General features: G+C 40.3%; 1 protein-coding gene across 6 annotated transcripts in view; it reads left to right on the forward strand.

Annotated features, from left to right (window-relative positions):
• The window catches only part of AFF1 (AF4/FMR2 family member 1), a 207,332-nt gene that overhangs the window by 10,040 nt on the left and 177,973 nt on the right, over positions 1 to 19,319 (forward strand). For all 6 annotated transcript variants that reach the window (XM_021938441.2, XM_031664590.1, XM_031664587.1 and 3 more), the window contains one exon: positions 5,380 to 5,453. In XM_021938441.2, coding sequence (XP_021794133.2) covers positions 5,416 to 5,453 — 38 coding nt within the window. In that variant the 5' untranslated portion in view covers positions 5,380 to 5,415. Of the gene's footprint in view, positions 1 to 5,379; positions 5,454 to 19,319 lie in introns of those variants that run through there.

Here is a 19,319-nt window from a genome sequence, read left to right on the forward strand (position 1 = left end):
ATAGGTTGTGGTGAGCCAAGATCGTGCCATTGCACCCCAGCCTGGGCAACAAGAGTGAAACTCTGCCTTAAAAAAAAAAAAAAAAATTAGCCGGGCATGGTGGCACACATCTGTAGTCCCAGTTACTCTGAAGGCTGAGGTGGGAAGTTTGCTTGGGCTCAGAAGGTGGAGGTTGTAGTGAGCCATGACTGTGCCACTGCATTCCAGCCTGGGTGACAGAGCAAGACTCTGTTAGAAAGAAAGAAAGAAAGAGAGAGAGAGAGAGAGAGGGAGGAGGGAGGGAGGGAGGGAGGGAGGGAAGGAAGGAAGGAAGGAAGGAAGGAAGGAAGGAAGGAAGGAAGGAAGGAAGGAGAAAGAAAGAAAGAGAGGGAAGGAGGGAAGGAGGAAGGAAGGAAGGGAAGGAAAGGAAGGAAGGAAGGAAGAAAGAAAGAAAGAAAGAAAGAAAGAAAAGAAAAGAAAGAAAGAAAGCTTCCCTAGTGTATGGAGTTGCGGCAGCACATGGTTTGGCCAGCCAAAAAAAATAACTAAAACAACTACTACCATTTATTGAATGTTTACCATGAGCCAGTCATTGTGCTAAGACTTTTACAAATATTATTTTACGTTACCCGACAACAATCCCATGAAACCGTATATTACTGATGAGAAAGCTGAGGCCTTAGAGAAGAAGAATAATTTTCTCGAGGTTTTTTTTTTTTTTTTTTTGACAAGAGTCTCGCTTTGTCACTCAGAATGGAGTGCAGTGGACTCCACTCACTGCAAGCTGCATCTCATAGGTTCGTGCCATTCTCCTGTCTCACCCCCCCGAGTAGCTAGAACTACAGGCGCCCAACGCCACACCTGGCTAAATTTTTTTTGTATTTTTAATAGAGACAGAGTTTCACCGTGTTAACCAGGATGGTCTCAATCTCTTGACCTCGTGATTTGCCAGCCTTGGTCTCCCAAAGAGCTGGGATTACAGGCGTGAGCCACCGTACCTGGCCTGGAGGTCTTATAGCTGGTTGCAAAGCGGATCTTCTACCAGCATGTCATAAAGACTCTCGAGAGTAGGTTCCCCAGAGTGTACTAGGTTTGGAAGCACTTAATGACCTAAGTGAACAGAGTATTTGAAAACATCTTGAGTCACTTTTTATATTCATCTTCTCTCTTTTTTTCTCTCTCTATATGTATGTGGTGTGAGTGTCCATAAAACTTACATATATGTGTATATACTCACACATATATGTGTATACACACTCTTGAATTGTGAATTGTTTATTTGGGGAAGAAAAGCAGTTTGATACACATGACACTTTAATTTCTGAATAAATTTGGTAAGCAAGAGAAGGAGGACTATAGAAGGGTCACTTAGATAGTAACGTACATTCCTGCCATGGAACATTCCAAAATGAAAGAAAGTTTGCATCACATAAAATTTAATGTGGATATAGCTGCTACGATGTGTCAGTGTGCTAGGTATTTTAGCTTGGTGATATGATATATGCTTCTCTGTTACTCTAGGTAGCAAGCTCTCCGTTTTACACGTAGGGGCATGGAGGCTTAACTTGTCCAAGGCGATCATGCAGCTCACTTGAGCCTAGCTTCTTTCTGCTGTACAGCACTATGCTGTTTTTAAATAGAGCCAAGTTAGTATCTTCCCTATTTTCTTTTCTTTTCTTTTCTTTTCTTTTTTTTTTTTTTTTTTTGAGGCAGGGCCTTGCTCTTTCACACAGGCTGAAGTGCAGTGGTATGATCACAGCTCACTGTAGCCTCCACCTCCTGGGTTCGAGCTACCCTCTCACCTCAGCCTTTTGAGTAGCTGGGACCGCAGACCTGTGCCACCTTGCCCAGCCTTTCCCAATTTTTTTTTTTTTTTTTTTTTTTTAATAAGACAGTCTTGCTTTGTTACCCAGGTTGCAGTGCAGTGGCACAGATCACAGTTCACTGCAGCTTCCTCCTTCCTGGGCTCAACCTATCCTCCTGCCTCAGCCTCCTCAGTAGCTAGGACTACAGGCATGTGCCACCATGCCCAGCTAATTTTTCTATTTTTTGTAGAGACAAGATGTCAGTACCTTGCGAGGGCTGATCCTGAACTTAAGCAGTCCTCCTACCTCGGTCTCCCAAAGTGTTGGGATTACAGGCATGAGCCACCATGCTTGGCCCGTGGAGGATTATATTGAAAGATTGATATCATAACAGAATAAAAAGTGAAGATGCCCTTTTACATCTCCTGCTCTGGCCCCTTCACCAAATCTCTTCGCTTTCCGGAAAACTACTATTAACAGTTTGGTATATGCTATTCCAAACTGTGTGTGTATGCATAAACTTAATAATAAAGCATTAAACAAACAAACAAAAAACTTGGCTCATATTGTACATTTTATTTAGATCTTGCTTAGATAAACCTATGTAGTTCTTTTTGATGTTTTAAGGCATCTCATTATGATGTATCATAATTAGCCATTTTTAAAATGATATGTATTAGGTTGTTACCAGTTTTCTTACTCTTACAAGCAATATTTTATTGCACATACCTCCTTGTACACATGTGACTGTATTTTAAGGAATGATTCCTTAAAGGAGAATTGCTAAATTGAAGCATACACTAAATTCCTTTCTTGGTGGTTTAGAATAATAATTTCCTGACTATAGTAGGCCACCATTTGAACCTAACATAACCTAACATTCATAACGTATCGTAGTGTGTATCTGGGCTCTTCATACAGCTGTGGAAATCACACATCACCCTCAACAGCCTTGCTTAGGCTGACTTTGGTCTTTGTTGTGAGACACAACTGAGATATCAGTCAGTAATCTCATGATGCAGCCTTCCTGCCCCTCTCTCCCTCTGTGGGGAAAGATCAAGCCTCTCGCGAAGTTAAGCATTTTAGTTGCACAGATAGGTCCCTGGCTGTGTCCAGGGGCTCGATTCCTCAGAAGCTATGGTCTCTCTCACTTTGAACCCCATTCACCTACCCGAGAATCTGTAGTGCTCCTGAGCGGTGAGACCTAGGGCGTTGCTCACTCCTTCAGTCTTCTACTTGTCAGTCTCGAGGACCCTTTTTCATTACAGAACTCCATGGCTTGCTCCTCACTTTAAGTCTTTGCTCAAATGTTGTGTTCTCTGACCACCCTACATAAAACTATAGTACCCTACCTTGATTCCTCTCTGCACTCTATGCTCCCATTTTGCTTTTCTAACATCTATCTATTTTACTGAATGTGTCTTTGCTTACCTTCTGTAGTATGTAAGCTCAGTGGTAGCAAGAGTCTTTTCTTCACTCTATTTATTTTTTATGTTTTTTGAGACAGGGCCTTGCTGTGTTACCCAGGCTGGAGGGCAGTGGTACAATCTTAGCTCACTGCAACCTACATCACCCCTCCCATCTGCATCCCTACTCAAGCAATCCTCCCACCTCAGCCTCCTGAGTAGAGTAGCTGGGACCACAGGCATGCACCACCACACCTGGCCATTTATTTTTAATTTTAGCAGAGACGGGGTCTTGTCATGTTGCCCAGGCTGGTCTTGAACTCCTGAGCGCAAGCATTCAGCCCACCCTGGCCTCCCAAAGTGCTGGGATTACAGGATTGAGCCACCACATCCGGCCCACTCTTTTTTTCTTAGTACCTGGCTTAGAGCAGATACTCAGGATACATTTGTTGGTTCTGTCAGTCAGTGAACAAACAAGTGAACTCAGGACCCCTCTCAGATTGATAGCCACCCAACAGCCCAACCTGTCTCCTTTCCTACTGTTATCATTGTCCACCAAAGAGCCCTAGGGGTGGGTGCTATTGGGTTGCAAGCAGGTTGAGCATCTTCATTGGGAGGGTCATGTGAGGAACTGCCATCAGGGACTCTTCAGGTGCCTCTACAGAGGTGTTATGAAGAATAATGCCAACAGGAATGCAATAGTGTTTTATTGATCACTTACTGTGTGCCAGCCCTGCAAGTCAAGAGAGAGAAAGTGTGAGCAGCGAAGGCAGGGGTAGAGCGAGGAATGCAGAGAAAGAGAAAAAGGAGAAAGTGAGCGATAGTAAGTGGTGAGGGAAGGGGAGGGAGAAGAGTGGGGATTGAGTTGGAGAATTGAGAAAACTTGCCTAGGGGGCCACTATTGCTGGTCAGAGGAGTGACACATGTTTGACCCTGAAAAGTAGATCTCTGCTAGTGTGAGTTAACTAGAATATTTGCAACATCCATGCTGCAATCTTTTGAGAGAGGAGATAGAGTGACAAATTATGTCTGCTAGTATGGAAACATTGTAGTTAGCAAGTCAGCAATTTAAATTCCATGGAGAGGGAGATAAAAGACCTTATCAGGAGTAAGAATAGAGCTATCAAGGACTATATTCAGTGTTTCAACCTCAGCCAAAATTGTAACAGCCTCTTAAACAGAGGTAAGTTAAAATGATTACAAATTTAATGTGTGTTTCCATTTGTATCAAATGGTTTGTCGAGTCTGTACTAAGATAATTTAGTAACATACCTTTGCCTTAAGGATGTTTGAAAAGTAAAACAAACTATTTAATACAAGTTAGGATAAGTGTAGTCAATTTATAAATACTCACTAGAGAGGGAAAAGGAAACAGCTGTAGACAGTGTTAACCATGAGGGGTTGTTTCCAGAGTTACACAAGATAGTAGCAAGACTATCTGCCCAGATTGGATACTAATTTTTCCCCCAAATTCAGTCTTGTTTTGAAAGAATGCTCAGTAGTTGTTTTATTTGAGTTTTGTTTTGATTAAGTACCTTTAATGAGTGGAAGTAAAATCTTAAGATTGATTGTTACCAGGACCCACTTTTCTTGTTAAGTGTTGCATTCTCCTGTGAGAATGACCTGTTGATTTCTTTTCTCTTGCATACTTGACACTCTTAACTTTTCTTCCTTTTAATTCTAGTGAGGATGCTGACACAACCTGTGACCTTAGGCAAATTACTTAAAACTGAGTCTACATTTCTTTTTTTCTTTTTTTTATGATTTTGAGTCTCCATTTTCTTATCTATAAAATAGGATATTAGTATCTGCCTTGCAACTTTATTATAATGTATTAATGAAATGCCATTTTTCAAAGGGCTTATTTATATTTAACACAATGCTTGGCACAAAGTAGGCACCAGGGGAATGGTATTTCCTTTTCTCCTCCCCCTTCTCCTTATGGTAAACTTGTGCACATTGTTTTCTTGCTGAAATGGCTTTGAGAAGCAGCCTCACAGTTAAAAGTGCAATTGGCCTTTGATATATACTAGATAGTTTATTCATGCAACTTGGGAATTGGAGAACCATTTTCTAATTCAAATGAGAACTTGGAATTCTGTCTCCAGGAAAACTTCTTACAGGTCATGTGTATCCCTGAATTTACCCACAGGCTAATGTTCACGGGCTGCTGTTTGTTTCTCTTTCAGATGAACAGACTTGCCACTTTCCACTGACTGGGAACAATGGCATTTACGGAAAGAGTCAACAGCAGTGGCAGCAGGTAAGCATGGAATCTATGATTCAAAGACATGCTGATATTTAATTTTATAATCCACTTTTCAATGAATAAGTTTGGTCTTTTTCAGTTTTGCAACTTAAGAACTCACTGGTGCAGGAAAATGTTTGAAATGTTCAGTTTTCTCTACATGAAGTCAAACTTGTTGGACTGGCTACGTATTGTCGTTTAAAGCTAGCAACTGCCGAGACTGTTAACTCATTTTTTAAAAATGTGATGTTAATTTAAATGATTAAATCAGCATTCTAATGCTGTGTTCAGGATAACAAGATTGCACTGATTTGGGGAAAGCGTACACATGCTCAGCCTGTGCTTGAAATAAATAAACAAATCCACCTCATCCGGAAAGGTGTGAAGGAGGGAATTCCTTCATATTTATATTTTGCCCCTTTCACATCTCTCCCTCCAACTCTGCACACACAATTTAGTGCCTTCTTGCATGTAGTAATTGATCAGTTTTGATTGAGGGGATCATATTAACATTTTGAAGCAGTTTTAAACAGTAACTCATTTGACATTCAGAAAGAATTATCACTGATTAGTTTTTATTTAAACTATTAGCTACTCAAAAAAAAAATATATATATATATATATATTTTGAGATGGAGTCTCACTCTGTTACCCAGGCTAGAGTGCAGTGGTGCGACCTCAGTTCACTGCGACCTCCACCTCCCAGGTTCAAGCGATTCTCCTGCCTCAGCCTCCCAAGTAGCTGGGATTCACCAGGTTGACCAGGCTGGTCTTGAACCCCTGACCTCAGGTGATCCCCCTGCCTCGGCCTCCCAAAGTACTGGAATTACAGGCGTGAGCCTCTGTGTCACACCAAAAACATATTAAATGTTTTTAAATATTACTACTACCCCTTGTAGTAACATTCTAGCAATTACAGAATTGTTTTTGTTATTACTTTTATCATAATTTCTATTTATTAATTAAATTTTTTGAGACAAAGTTTTGCTCCTGTTGCCCTGGCTGGAGTATAGTGCCATGATCTTGGCTCACTGCAACCTCCGCCTCCCAGGTTCAAGTGATTCCCCTGCTTCAGCCTCCCAAGTAGCTGGGACTACAGGCACATGCCACCACACCTGGCTAATTTTTGTATTTTTAGTAGAGACAGGGTTTCACTATGTTGGTCAGGCTGGTCCCGAATTCCTGACCTCAGGTGATCCACCTGCCTCAGCCTCCCAAAGTGCTGGGATTACAGGTGTGAGCTACCATGCCCAGCCATAATTTCTATTTATGATAGAATTATTTTCCCCCTTCTTGCTACTGCATTTGACTAGTCTAAAAAATAAAAACATTATAGGAAATGTAGACTCAGACTTATTTAACTAATATTTATAATGCCACAGAATAGATGATGGTGCCTGCAATTGTGGACCATCCCAAATGTTCTCCCACTTCTCCCCCTTTCTGGTTCACTTAGGAAATGATTCAGTTCCTGGTCATCACTGTGGGCCTGTTAAACTTGGTTTACTCTCTCCCCTCACCAAAGGGAAGACAGTTGACCCTGACTGCTGCAATTCACATTCTGCTAGAGCCTGGGGGAAAGCTGTTATCATTTGTCTTTAGGTTTATTCATAATGTTGGGTTACACATACGTTTTACATTTTTATGTAGTTAAATGTCTTGTCCTTTATGGATTCTGGCCTTGATTGCGCTTAGAAAGGTCTTTCCTCCTCCAAGATTGTGAAAATAATGTCATGTGTTCTTTGCTGGCACTTGTACGATTTCATTTTTGCATTTAAATCAGAACTTGTAAGCTGGTGGACTGTGGGACAGATCTGGTCAACATATGGGTTTTGGTTGGCCTGTCACAGAATTCTGAAAGAAATTATCTGCCAATGTTTTTTACTTAACAATCTTCTATCTTCTCATGAAAAATTTAAGATTTAGCAACCCTGGGCTTGCATTGCCATGTAGCAGTGCTCAGACAGAATTGAATAGCTTCAGCTCTTTTAAGCAGAACACAGGCTTTCTAATTCAGAACTTCCCAAGTGGTATGCCATCAAATGCTTTTCAGGTGTGCCACGATATTGATTCCCCCCACCCCTCCCCGCAAGCCTAAAGGTCAGCCAGAGCTCCTATCTAATTTCCCCCGCAGACATCTGCTTTGTCCGTTTGCCCCAGAGACTTGATGTAAAAAAAAAAAAAAAGTCGAGAAAGCACTGACGCTTTTCAATTCGTTATAGCTCTCTGCACAGCCAGATTCACACATTTAGTTAGCTGCTTGACCCTCTTTGACTTTTTAATATTTTGATCCATATGTAGTTAACTTGAATATATTGTATATTTCATATTAATAGGAAAAGGTAAAGATGGGGGATGTTAGGGAACCATTTTTCTTTTTCTGGTTTTTTTTTTTTTTTTTTTTGGGGTGGGGGTTCCGCTGTCACCAGGCTGGAGTGCAGTGGCACGATCTTGGCTCACTGTAACCTCCACCTCCCAGGTTCAAGCAATTCTCCTGCCTCAGCCTCCTGAGTAGCTGGGACTGCAGGCACACACAACCATGCCCAGCTAATTTTTGTATTTTTTAGTAGAGACGGGGTTTCACCATGTTGGCCAGGATGGTCTTGATCTCTTGACCTCATCATCTGCCTGCCTTGGCCTCCCAAAGTGTTGGGATTACAGGTGTGGGCCACTGCACCTGGCTAGGAACCATTTTTTTTTTTAAGCAAAAAGCTAGACAATTGTTTCATCGTTATTTATTAAATCACCTATCTTTTCCCCGCAGATATGAATGCTAGGTCTAAATTTTATCACAGTTCTGGGGCTGTTGTTGGGCTGTCTTTTGCTCCATTGATGTGTCTTTTGGCAACTGTGGCATATTGTTTCACTGTATCTTTATATGTCTTAATATTGAGGCAGATTCTTTGTAATTCTCATTTTTAGAATTTTAATAGCTATTCATTCTCATGCTTCTCAATATACTCTGAAGTCATTAATCATTTTCTAGAAAAATTATGATTGGCATTTTGATTGGAATCCCTTTGAATTCATCAGTTAGAGTTGACTACTGTAGGCTATTAAAACGTCTTCCTATAAGAATGTAGATATCAGACTGGTGAGAATTTAAGGAGCTGAAGAAATTTTAAATTTTAATTGTAAGATTTTCGTGGAGGTCTGATTTTTCAAAAAGGTTGAGTTATTGACATTGGTTCGTGTGTTATTTCTGGTAGATGAATCAATTATAGTGGGTAAAAGTATTATCACTGACATGATTAAAAAGATATTTTAGCTTAAAACCTAGATGACAGGTTGATAGGTACAGCAAGCCACCATGGCATGTGTATACAACCTGCGTGTTCTGCACATGTATGTAACAAACCTGCATGTTCTGCACATGTATGTAACAAATCTGCATGTTCTGCACATGTATCCCAGAACTTAAAGTCAAAAAAATACATATATATATATTTTTTGTTTGTTTTTGCGATGGAGGCTCACTCTGTCTCCCAGGCTGGAGTGCAGTGGTGCAGTCTTGGCCCCTCCACCTCCCAGGTTCAAGCTTTTCTCCTGCCTCAGCCTCCTGAGTAGCTGTGACTACAGGCGCCCACCACCACACCTGGCTAATTATCGTATTTTTTTTTTTAACATGTCGTCCAGGCTGGTCTTGAATTCCTGACCTTGTGATCTGTAAACCACCCCCCACTTCCCGCCTCCCAAAGTCCTGGGATTACAGGCATGAGCCACAGCGCCTGGCCTAAAAAAAGATACTTTATATTCTCTTACTTATTTTTTTTTTTTTTGGTTTTGCTAATTATTAAGTTTGGATGGGTAACTGCCCCTTATAACATTCTAGCAATTACAGAGTGTTCTTATTATTTGTTACTTTTATCATAATTTCTGGCTCCTCACCTCCTCAGTATACTCCTTTTAATTTTAGTACCTAGTACAAGTGGTAAGCTTGGGGATATCCTTTAAAAAGTTCTATTTTTAATACATACCAGTAGCTCACTTGTTTAAATGTTTAATCATGATAGGTATTTAATCTTTTAGTTGCCCAGAAAAAGAAAACATTAAATTCATGTGGAACTGGTCCAGGACTAGGACATATTTGCAAAGGAAAGAGATGTATATTGAATATGCAGCTCTAATCATTCAAACTAAATTGAAGTCTGAGCATGAACCCTTACTTTGCTCAGGGCTATCAAAAGTCATAAGCATGGACAGAATATTAATGTAATGTGTAAAGACAATATTTGTTGTAGTTCTTAGAAACAATAAGCTTATTCTGTGACTTCCAGATTTATCAGCACTTGACACTGTTGAATTTGAGCTCACTTATGTATTTCTTCACCTTCCTTCCCTCCCCCTTTTTAATAGTTCTTTCTAAAAATTGTTACTGGAGTCTAACAGACTGAGAAAGGCAGACATTGTTAGTACAGTTTAGTGCATTTCCTTTTCTTTTCTTTTCTTTTCTTTTCTTTTTTTTTTTTTTTTTTTTTTTTTGAGATGGAGTTTTGCTGTTATCGCCGAGGCTGGAATGCAATGGCGTGATCTCGGCTTGCTGGGTCCTCCGCCTCCTGGGTTCGAGCGATTCTCCTGCCTCAGCCTCCCGAGTAGCTGGCACACCACCATGCCCAGCTAATTTTTGTACATTTTTAGTAGAGACAGGGTTTCACCATGTTGGCCAGGCCAGTCTCAAACTCCTGACCTCAGGTAATCTACCTGCCTCGGCCTCTCGAAGTGCTGGGATTACAGGCGTGAGCCACCGCGCCCAGCCTAGTTTAGTGCATTTTCATAAAGTGAACACACTTGTGTAACAGAGCAAGACCAGCTTTCTAGAATTCCCCTCCTATCCCCTTTCAGCTACTACCTCCCTTAAAAGTCACCACTGTTCTGACTTCTTCTAACACCCTGCATTTGTTTTGTCTGCTTTTCAATTTTATTTAAATATAATCACATAGTATATACTCCTTTATTTTATAAAGTTTCCATTCATTTTGATATTTGAAACACTGTGAGGTTTAGGGGTCAATCTGCATGACTTTTGGCTCCCCAAAAGCTTACCTACGAATTAGCCTACAGTTGACTGGAAACCTTACAAATAACATAAACAGCTGATTAACACATATTTTGTATATGTATTAAGTACTGTATTCTTACAATAAAGTAAGCTAGAGAAAAGAGAATGTTATTAAAATCATGGCTAGGGGTATGGTGGCTCATGCCTGTAATCCCAGCACTTTGAGAGGCTGAGGTGAGCAGACTGCTTGAGTCCAGGAATTCACTTGAGACCAGCCTGGGCAACATGGTTAAACCCTGTCTCTGCAAAAAATACAAAAATTAGCCACCTGTAATCCCAGCTACTGATGGGTTGGGGTGGAGTAAAGGCTTGAGGTGGGAGGATTGCTTGAGCTCAGGAGGTTAAGGCTGTGGTGAGCCGAGATTACACCACTGCACTCCAGCCTAGGTGACAGAACAAGACCTGTCTCAAAAAAATCATAAGATAAAATGCATTTACTGTTCATTAAGTGGAAGTGGATCATCATAAAGGTCTTCATTTTCATCCTCTTCATGCTGAGTGTAAGAAAGTCTTAATGTCTCTGAGGCAGAAGAAAATCCACATGTCAATGGACTTGCGCAGTTCAAGCCCATGCTGTATTTTATTTCTTCTGTTCAATATATTTAAATATCTTTATCATATATTTTATATTAGGATATTACTTTCCCATCAACTTCTCATGGTCTAAGATGATAATATAATTATCCTTACTCTTTGTTCCACCTCCTTACTGTCACCTTCCCTCCAGCTAGTCTGTTTTGGTTTTATCCAGATTGATAGCATATTTTATTTTATGATTATTTGTGCCCTTGCAAGCTTTGTCTTTAAAATGACAATAAAAGTGGAAAAACCAATAAGCATTATTTACATTATTTTGATTGAGAAGGAAAATGGTGTCTAGGATTTTATTTCTCCTCCAACGTCAGCTCCAATACTACTTGAACAGAAGATTCATATTGATCAGGACTAATGAACTATCATTAACTGAATAAATTGTTCAAATTAATACCAAATTTTAAATTGCTTCATCTTTGAATAGTGCTTTGGCTTTGATTGGACTTTCTAATTTCTTTTTCCTTATTGAAGGAGAAAATGTGCCTTTTTGCCATTTCACTAACGTGTTCCCCTTCTTACTCTTTTGTATCAGCTGCTTGAAATGTCTCATTTTCTCTTTGGAATCTTGAAACTAAAATTAAATTTTACAAAGTGTGTGCTAAATCACATTCTTCTGAAATTGGGCGCAGGTAACTGAAGCCAGAGAGTAAAGTTGGGATATATTCTGGGAAATTTTTTACTTGAGGACAGGGGAAAACGTGTTAAGGTAAACCATAAGAATGAAAGAAATGTCATTTCAGGCTATACTGCCAAATGGATGGGACATAATTTTATTGTCTTCTGCCATTCAGAGTGGGTACTGAAGTGTTTTAGGAGATTTGCTGAGATGCTTTTCAGTTTTTGGGAAGATTTGAGGGATTGGATTTTGTGAACCTTGAATCATATAGGATGGAATACTGTAGCCCTGGAAGCTCTCCTTTTTGAGTTTGAAATAATGTTTAACTCTCCTAATTGAGAAAAGTTTTCAATTATTGAGGAAGCTACAACGTGTTAAACAGATTAACACCTATTATATGGACAGATCTTCTTTGTGCAAGTAAATCAAGGACCAAACTTCTAGATGCTTACTAGAGAGATTAATGGCTGTAGGCCATGTTTTCCTGAAATAGTGATTGGCCTGGGCATTGTAAATAGTGCACACCTGGAATTGTGAAATGGGGAAATAAGGTTTCCACATTTTCAAGTGAAGTAGTTTCTGGCCTGATTTACAAGTGCAAGAATATTTCTTATACAAAACACCTTGTTTTCCTTCACTTTAGAAAATGATTGCTAACTGATAAGTATGTGTCATTGTCATATGTAGTTTAAGATGAGTCACTCAGTTTGATGGGTTTAGAAGAGTTTAGATTCAGACTTATCTGAGAAGTGAGGAAATATTTTTTGGAATTAGTTATTTCCCAAAAGGAAAGTTAAATTTTGCATATAAGGAAACACTGCTACTTAGTAGTTACTCTTCTACAAGTGGCACAGTCATGTTGAAAAACAACAGAAGTAACTTTATTGAGGTATAATTTACATGCTATTTTAAGTATACAATTTAATTTTTAGTAACTTTACTGAGTTGGGCAACCATTAGTACAATCCAGCTTTAGAACATTTCCATCTAGATGGAACTACCTGTTTACAGTTAATCCCATTTTCATTCCCAGTCCCAGGTAACCATTAATCCTCAATAATTTTGCCTATTCTGGACATTTTATATAAGTACAATCATACAATATGTGAGTTTTTGTGACTGGCTTCTAAGGATAAAGTTTTCAAGATTCATCCATATTGTAGCATGTATCAGTTTTTTAGTCTTTTTGATTGCTAAATAATATTCCATTGCACAGATGTGCCATCTTTGTACTATTTGTCAGTTAATGGACATTTAGGTAGTATCCACTTTTTTGTTTTTATGAACAGTGTTCCACATGTGTTTTTATTTCTTTTGGGCAGATGTTTAGGAGAGGAATTGCTTGCCTCTAAGGTAGGTTTCTGTTTAGAGTCATCTTTATTCTAAGCTCACAAGCCATTGTGCCCAGGGGTCAGTTTTGTTTATTTGCATGTACTTTTTCTCTCTGTCTTTAGCCCTGAACTCCCTACTAAGGCTAAGAGTTGGAGGAGAATGAATTAATGTTAATAATTATTTTGTGCCTTCAGTATAATGGACACTAGTCCAGGCATTTGGCATTATATCATTTTAGGTGATAAACTTGGTCCAGGTGGTAGATAAGATGAATACTGTGTTGAATTGCTGGGGATAACATTGTCTTTGTAGGGATACTAATTTTATACTGTCTTGATGTGGGAAAGAACCATTTTTCTTTCTGGAGGCCTTCCATTGTAACAGTACTTTTCTTCTGAAGCCATAGTAGTCAGCCTCCTTTAGGAAGAAGAGAATTTCAGTTCCGGTTTCTCCTGTTTTGCAGAAGCTGGGGAACCATTATTTCAAAATCTGAGTCATGTTTTCTATGCTCTGTAAGGTGTTCATATTAGTAGCCTAATTTTACTGGAGAAAGCAAAGGCCTGCAGAGACCTTCATAGCTGAGTATGTGAATCAGACTATGGGGAATGCTGGGACAACTAGGTCATTTCTGGTTGGAATTTTTTTTTTCCTTATTTCTTGAGACGAAATCTCACTCTGTCGCCCAGGCTGGAATGCAGTGGTGCGATCTCCGCTCACTGCAACCTCTGCCTCCCAGGTTCAAGCAATTCTCCTGCCTCATCCTCCCAAGTATCTGGGTCTACAGGTGCATGCCACCACACCTGGCTAATTTTTTATTTTTAGTAGAGACAGGGTTTCACCATGTTGGCCAGGCTGGTCTCAAACTCCTGACCTCGGGTGATCCTCCCGCCTCAGCCCCACAAGGTGCTGGGATTACAGGCCTGATCCTGCTAAGCTACCACGCCCAGCCCTGAGCCACCGTGCCTAGCCCAATTTTGCCATACTTAAAGAAACAAAAAACAAAAAAACACTATCCTTTTTACTTTTTTTCTTTGCTGAACTATTTTAGAGCAAATTCCACTTCACTTCTGCATACTTTATGTGCATCTCTAAAAATATATGGATATTTCCCTACATGAATACATACCAGTCTCACACCTAATAAAATTAACATCTTGGATTCATCTAATACCTAGTCTATCTCTGAACTTTCTTCTTTTTCTTTTTTTTCGTTTTTGAGACGAAGTTTCACTCTTGTTGCCCAAGCTGGAGTGTGATGGTGCAATCTGGGCTCACTACAACTTCTACCTCCTGGGTTCAAGTGATTCTTCTGCCTCAGCCTCCCAAGTAGCTGGGATTATAGGCGCACGTCACCACGCCTGGCTAATTTTTTGTGTTTTTAGTAGAAACGGGGTTTCACCATGTTAGCCAGTTGGTCTCAAACCGCTGACCTCAAGTGATCTGCCCACCTCAGCCTCCCAAAGTACTGGGATTACAGGTGTGAGTCACCATGCCCGGCCCCAAACTTTCTAGATTGTTTTAAAATGTCTTTTAAAATTGTTTTTGGCTGGGTGTGGTGGCTCATGCCTGTAATTCCAGCATTTTGGGAGGCCAAGGCGGGTAAATCACCTAAGGTTCAGGAGTTCGAGACCAGCCCAGCCTACATGGTGAAACCCCATCTCTACTAAAAATAAAAAAAATTAGCCAAGTGTGGTGGCATGTGCCTGTAGTCCCAGCTACTCAGGAGGCTGAGGCAGCAGAATCGCTTGAACCCAGGAGGCAGAGATTGCAGTGAGCCGAGATTGTACCACTGCACTCCAGCCTAGGCGACAGAGTAAGACTCTATCTCAAAAAAATAAATAAATAAAATAAAAAATAAATAATAAAATTGTCTTCATCCTGATTCAAGGAAACCAAAGTTCACAGATTGCATTAGGTTTTGTCTCTTGAGTCTTAATCTAGAGCAGCATTTACTCTATTTACTTGTGGGGTGGGAGCATTTAATAGTTAAGGAAACAGAGTTGAATGTATGTCCTAGTTTGTGGATTTGTTTGTTTCCTATTAATGTGTTTAACTTGTTTCAATATATCAGTAGTTCTTAACGGAGGACAATTTTGTTTCCCTCTCTTCCAGGGGACATTTAACAATGTCTAGAGAGATTTTTAGTCATCACAATCTAGTGAGTAGAGGCCAGGGATGCTATTAAACATCTACAATGCACAGAATGGCCCCCACCACAAATAATTTTCTGGTTTCTAATGTCAATAGTGCTGAGATTGAGAAACTGTCAACCTATCCCATGTATTTCCTGAAGAATGAAGTTAGCACTAAAAGCTTGGTTGCTTAAAATAGTTTAATTGCCCAGGAGTGCCGGTATTCTGTTTTGATCTGGGTGTTGGTTACAAGAGTATATCATTCTGTGAAAATTTATATGTGACCTCTGCACTTTAAGAAATGTATGTTATTTTTAATTTTAAAAGTTTACATTAAAAAAAGAAACCTCTTTAGTTGTATTGGGTCCCTTCTTTTTGTCTACTACTTCACACTTCTTAAATAGTTCAATAAATCTTTAAAGCCTCGTTCCCTTTTAAAGTTCCTTAATAGTCATTTTTTTTTTTTTTTTTCCAATGTGAGAGACTGGTAGAGATGGGGAAAAAATGGGTGCCTTTTGAACCCATTGTTGGGATGGCTGAGTGTCTGTTAGGGAAGTCAGAGTGCTGGTACTTTCCTTGCTCTGGAGAAAATTGCAGAGTTGCCCTAAGGGAGGGACACCTAAATGATAAGTAATGTTAGGCCCCTTGGGTTTTCTGTGAAAGCTTAAAGGAGAAAGTCATTCCAGATGGGATGGTTTGAAAGCAGAGATTGGCTTTCATGAGCTGTGGAATTTGGGAAAGGGGCATTCTGGGCCGAAAGAACCAGGGAAGGTAAGGAATGCATTAGGGGTGTGCTGGGAACCTTTTCTTGAGCGATGTCTTAAAGTCAGCTTCTCTCCTCTGTCTCTGATAAATAATTGGAAGGAAAGGCAATGAATTTTTTTCTGACAGTTGGTTCTAACTGGGGGCCAGGGCCTCGTTTGCAAATGAAAGGACTGCTGTTGGAGTAGTTGAAATCACAATGGGCCCTGACTCTTTTCACATCAAAGTGTAAAAGAATCTCCAGGGGTGATAAATGGGGGCTGCTGGACTCATTACTTGTAAACAAAGCTGAGGGATGACCTCTACATTTTTTTTAATTAAAGGAAAACAGGGTTTCCTAGTGGTGAGCATGGACCTGCTCTCCGTTTGAATTTTGACTGTTCACACTGGAAAAGATCTTTGTTAAGGTTACAAGGGAGCTGCCACTGTTTCCCGGGATTTACTCCAAATCTCAAACACTACTGGAAAAATGCTGTGCCTAGGACGGCCCTGCAGGTATCCTGCGTGTGTTGAGAATTGAAGTGCAGTGGGTTCTGCTATGTTATTGTTACAGTAAAGTGGAACAGGGCGGAATTTCTGAGTGCTGCTCCTCTCAGGAGACTGAGGGCTCCTTTACTCCTGTTCCCACCCAACAGCAGCAGGAAAACTCCTTTATTCCCGTGCAGTGTAGAAAAAGGTTCGTTTTTAAGTAAATTCTTAGCTCTTTGTAAAAGAAGTCCAAAGGCAGTGGTTTTAGAGTTTAACGATAGTATTTCTTTTTATTTGTGTAGTTACAAGGCTTTAAATATGATCAAAACCTTTAACCAAAACTAAAGTATGTGCATACTTTATGGTGTTGAAAGCAACACTATTAAAAATAGTACAACATTTTATGTGATTAAGATAGCAAATTGCTGCCTAAATTCAGCCTTCAGTTAAGGCCCACCTTCAGTAAACTCTCCTTGTGTAGTCAGCTCCTCACCAAGCTTATCTCTTACTGTTTTTCCACTTGGCTTCTCTGTTGCGGTCAGTCCAAGCCCTAACCGGATTTTAAACAACTGGAGGTCAGAGACTGCCCTTTGTAACCTGAGTGGAACTGGTAAGGCACTGGGCACCCAAGAATTCTAATGTATTTACTGACTTTCCACATGTTTAGTAATCATCTTCTGCGCCTATCTTCCAAGCAAGTTGTAAGACTTGAGAAAGGAGCAGAGGTCACAGCTGGCAAGGAGCACAGCATCCCTGGATGGTTGTCAGAGAGAAGCTGTCCTCCAGCTGAAATGTTTCCAACTACACATAAGAGTATTGAAGGCCTTCCATTCTGCTTTGATATCAGAATGGTGAAAATGTGGGAGACACCACAAATTAACCCTGCCTTCATGAGTACAGATACCCACGACAGTATTTAATTCAATAAGCACAGTGACCAGACGAGACCTGTGCTAAGTATTTGAAAGGCACGCTTTCAATCTCATAACTCCCTATGAGGTTCTGCTGTACAGATGAAAAAGGGAAAAGAAAGGTTAACTGACTCATCAGTGGCTAGCTTCCTTCCAACACCGGACCCTCAAGTCCCTGTTCCATTTTGTCTTTGTAGAAGCTGGTGGCAGGGATATAATTTCTGAGCTCTGGTTTAAAACTCTGAGTCTTGGGCCACAGATCTCTAGCTGACTCTTCTTTTTTGACATGAATGAGATAAAAAGTTGTTCCTGGGAGATAGTTTTAGCATGGCTACAGTAGTCAGAGAAATGTGCATCTTTTCCAATGAAGGAACAAAGCTGATTTCTTTGCACTGGGACATAGTGGGGGTGTGAAAAGGGGAGGCTGGGTGATGAGATAGGGGTCACTAGTGAGCCATATGGCAGGAAAAAGATGAAAAGATTAGTTACCAAAAAAGAAAAAAAAAATTAAGGAATGGAGGTGGTTCCCATCCTAAATTAGAATCTCCCCAGTTTACCTCTCAGAGCTCTTTTCATCGCCGCGGTGAGATGATGTGTGCTCTCCGAGAGCACTTTGTGGTCTGTTACAGCATTGCACAGATGTCAGGTGGCTGCCCTGTTAATAAATCAACCTCTCAACGGTTAGAAGTTGTAGCAGTTCTCGTTTTAGGTTATCTTTCAACATCCGGCAGAGGCTTACTGTCCCCCGCAGAGCACTTGGTAAACGAGATATGAAATTGTCCTTTAAGAATGGAGGTTTAATTTTCCAGTACGACAGAGTATTTAATAAATGAGAGTGGAGACTATATTTTATTTGTCTAAAATATATATTTTTAAAAATTTGTTCCTCAGTAGCTTGTAAAGGACAAAGGGAGTTGAGAGCAAAGGGAATGCACGAGGTGAGATAGGAGGATATTTGGAACAGTTATTGTTTCATTGGTTTTTTGTTTGTTTGTTTTTCTGTCTCATGTCCTCAACCTGCAGTAGTGACTCTGGTGAGTGGAACACTTCTTACAGGCTCCCTGGGACCATGCCACTAAATTTTCAGCTGGAGAGGCAGCCTAATTAGGAGAGTTTGCTTTGAAATCAGTTGTATCTGGATTTGAGTGGTATCCCCATGAGACAGGTAATGCTGGGCAATTTTCTTAACCTCTCTAAACTCTAGTTCTCTCATTTGTAAACTAAGGATCATAATGAGGACTAAATATATACATTCATTTAAAGCCCACAAGAGTGCTTGGTACTCAGTTGACATTTAATAAATATTAATTTTCTTCCCTTTCTGTTGACTTGCCTTTGATAATTTCAGCACCTAGGGTGTGGAGAATTTGAACTTCATGATGTTCGTAGAACACCTGACGTTTAAAAGTTTGGGTTTCGTTGGGCAGTACAGGGAAAGCAGCCTTCCCGTGCTCTGAGACCCAACTCTGAAGCATTGTCTGGGACCAGCGCCTGGCACTGTGTGTGAACTGTGTAATCACATGTTCCTGCCAACTGTGAGTTCAGGTGATGATGAGTCTGATTTTTGTTACTCTGGAACTTATATTATTAAGAGTTTGGGTAATTTGAAATGGTAGGTGACACTATGAATTAATTTCTCAATAAAATTCTCATTTCATATTTCTTACTAAAATATTACTTTAAGATATAGTTTAGGGTACATATGAAGATAAGTGTAGGGCACGCACGGTGGCTTATGCCTGTAAAACTCAGCGCTTTGGGAAGCTGAGGTAGGTGGATCACTTGAGGCCAGGAGTTCGAGACCAGCCTGGGCAACATGGTGAAACATCATCTCTACAGGAAATAGAAAAATTAGCCAGGCATGCTGGCACACATCTGTAATCCCAGGTACTTCAGAAGCTGAGGCATGAGAATTGCGCGCACCTAGGAGACGGAGGTTACAGTGAGCTGAGATCGCACTACTGCACTCCAGCCTGGGTGACAGAGTGAGACTCTGTCTAAAAAAAA

The sequence above is a fragment of the Papio anubis genome, chromosome 3 (genome assembly GCF_008728515.1).
Source record: "Papio anubis isolate 15944 chromosome 3, Panubis1.0, whole genome shotgun sequence".
Lineage (NCBI taxonomy): Eukaryota > Metazoa > Chordata > Mammalia > Primates > Cercopithecidae > Papio > Papio anubis.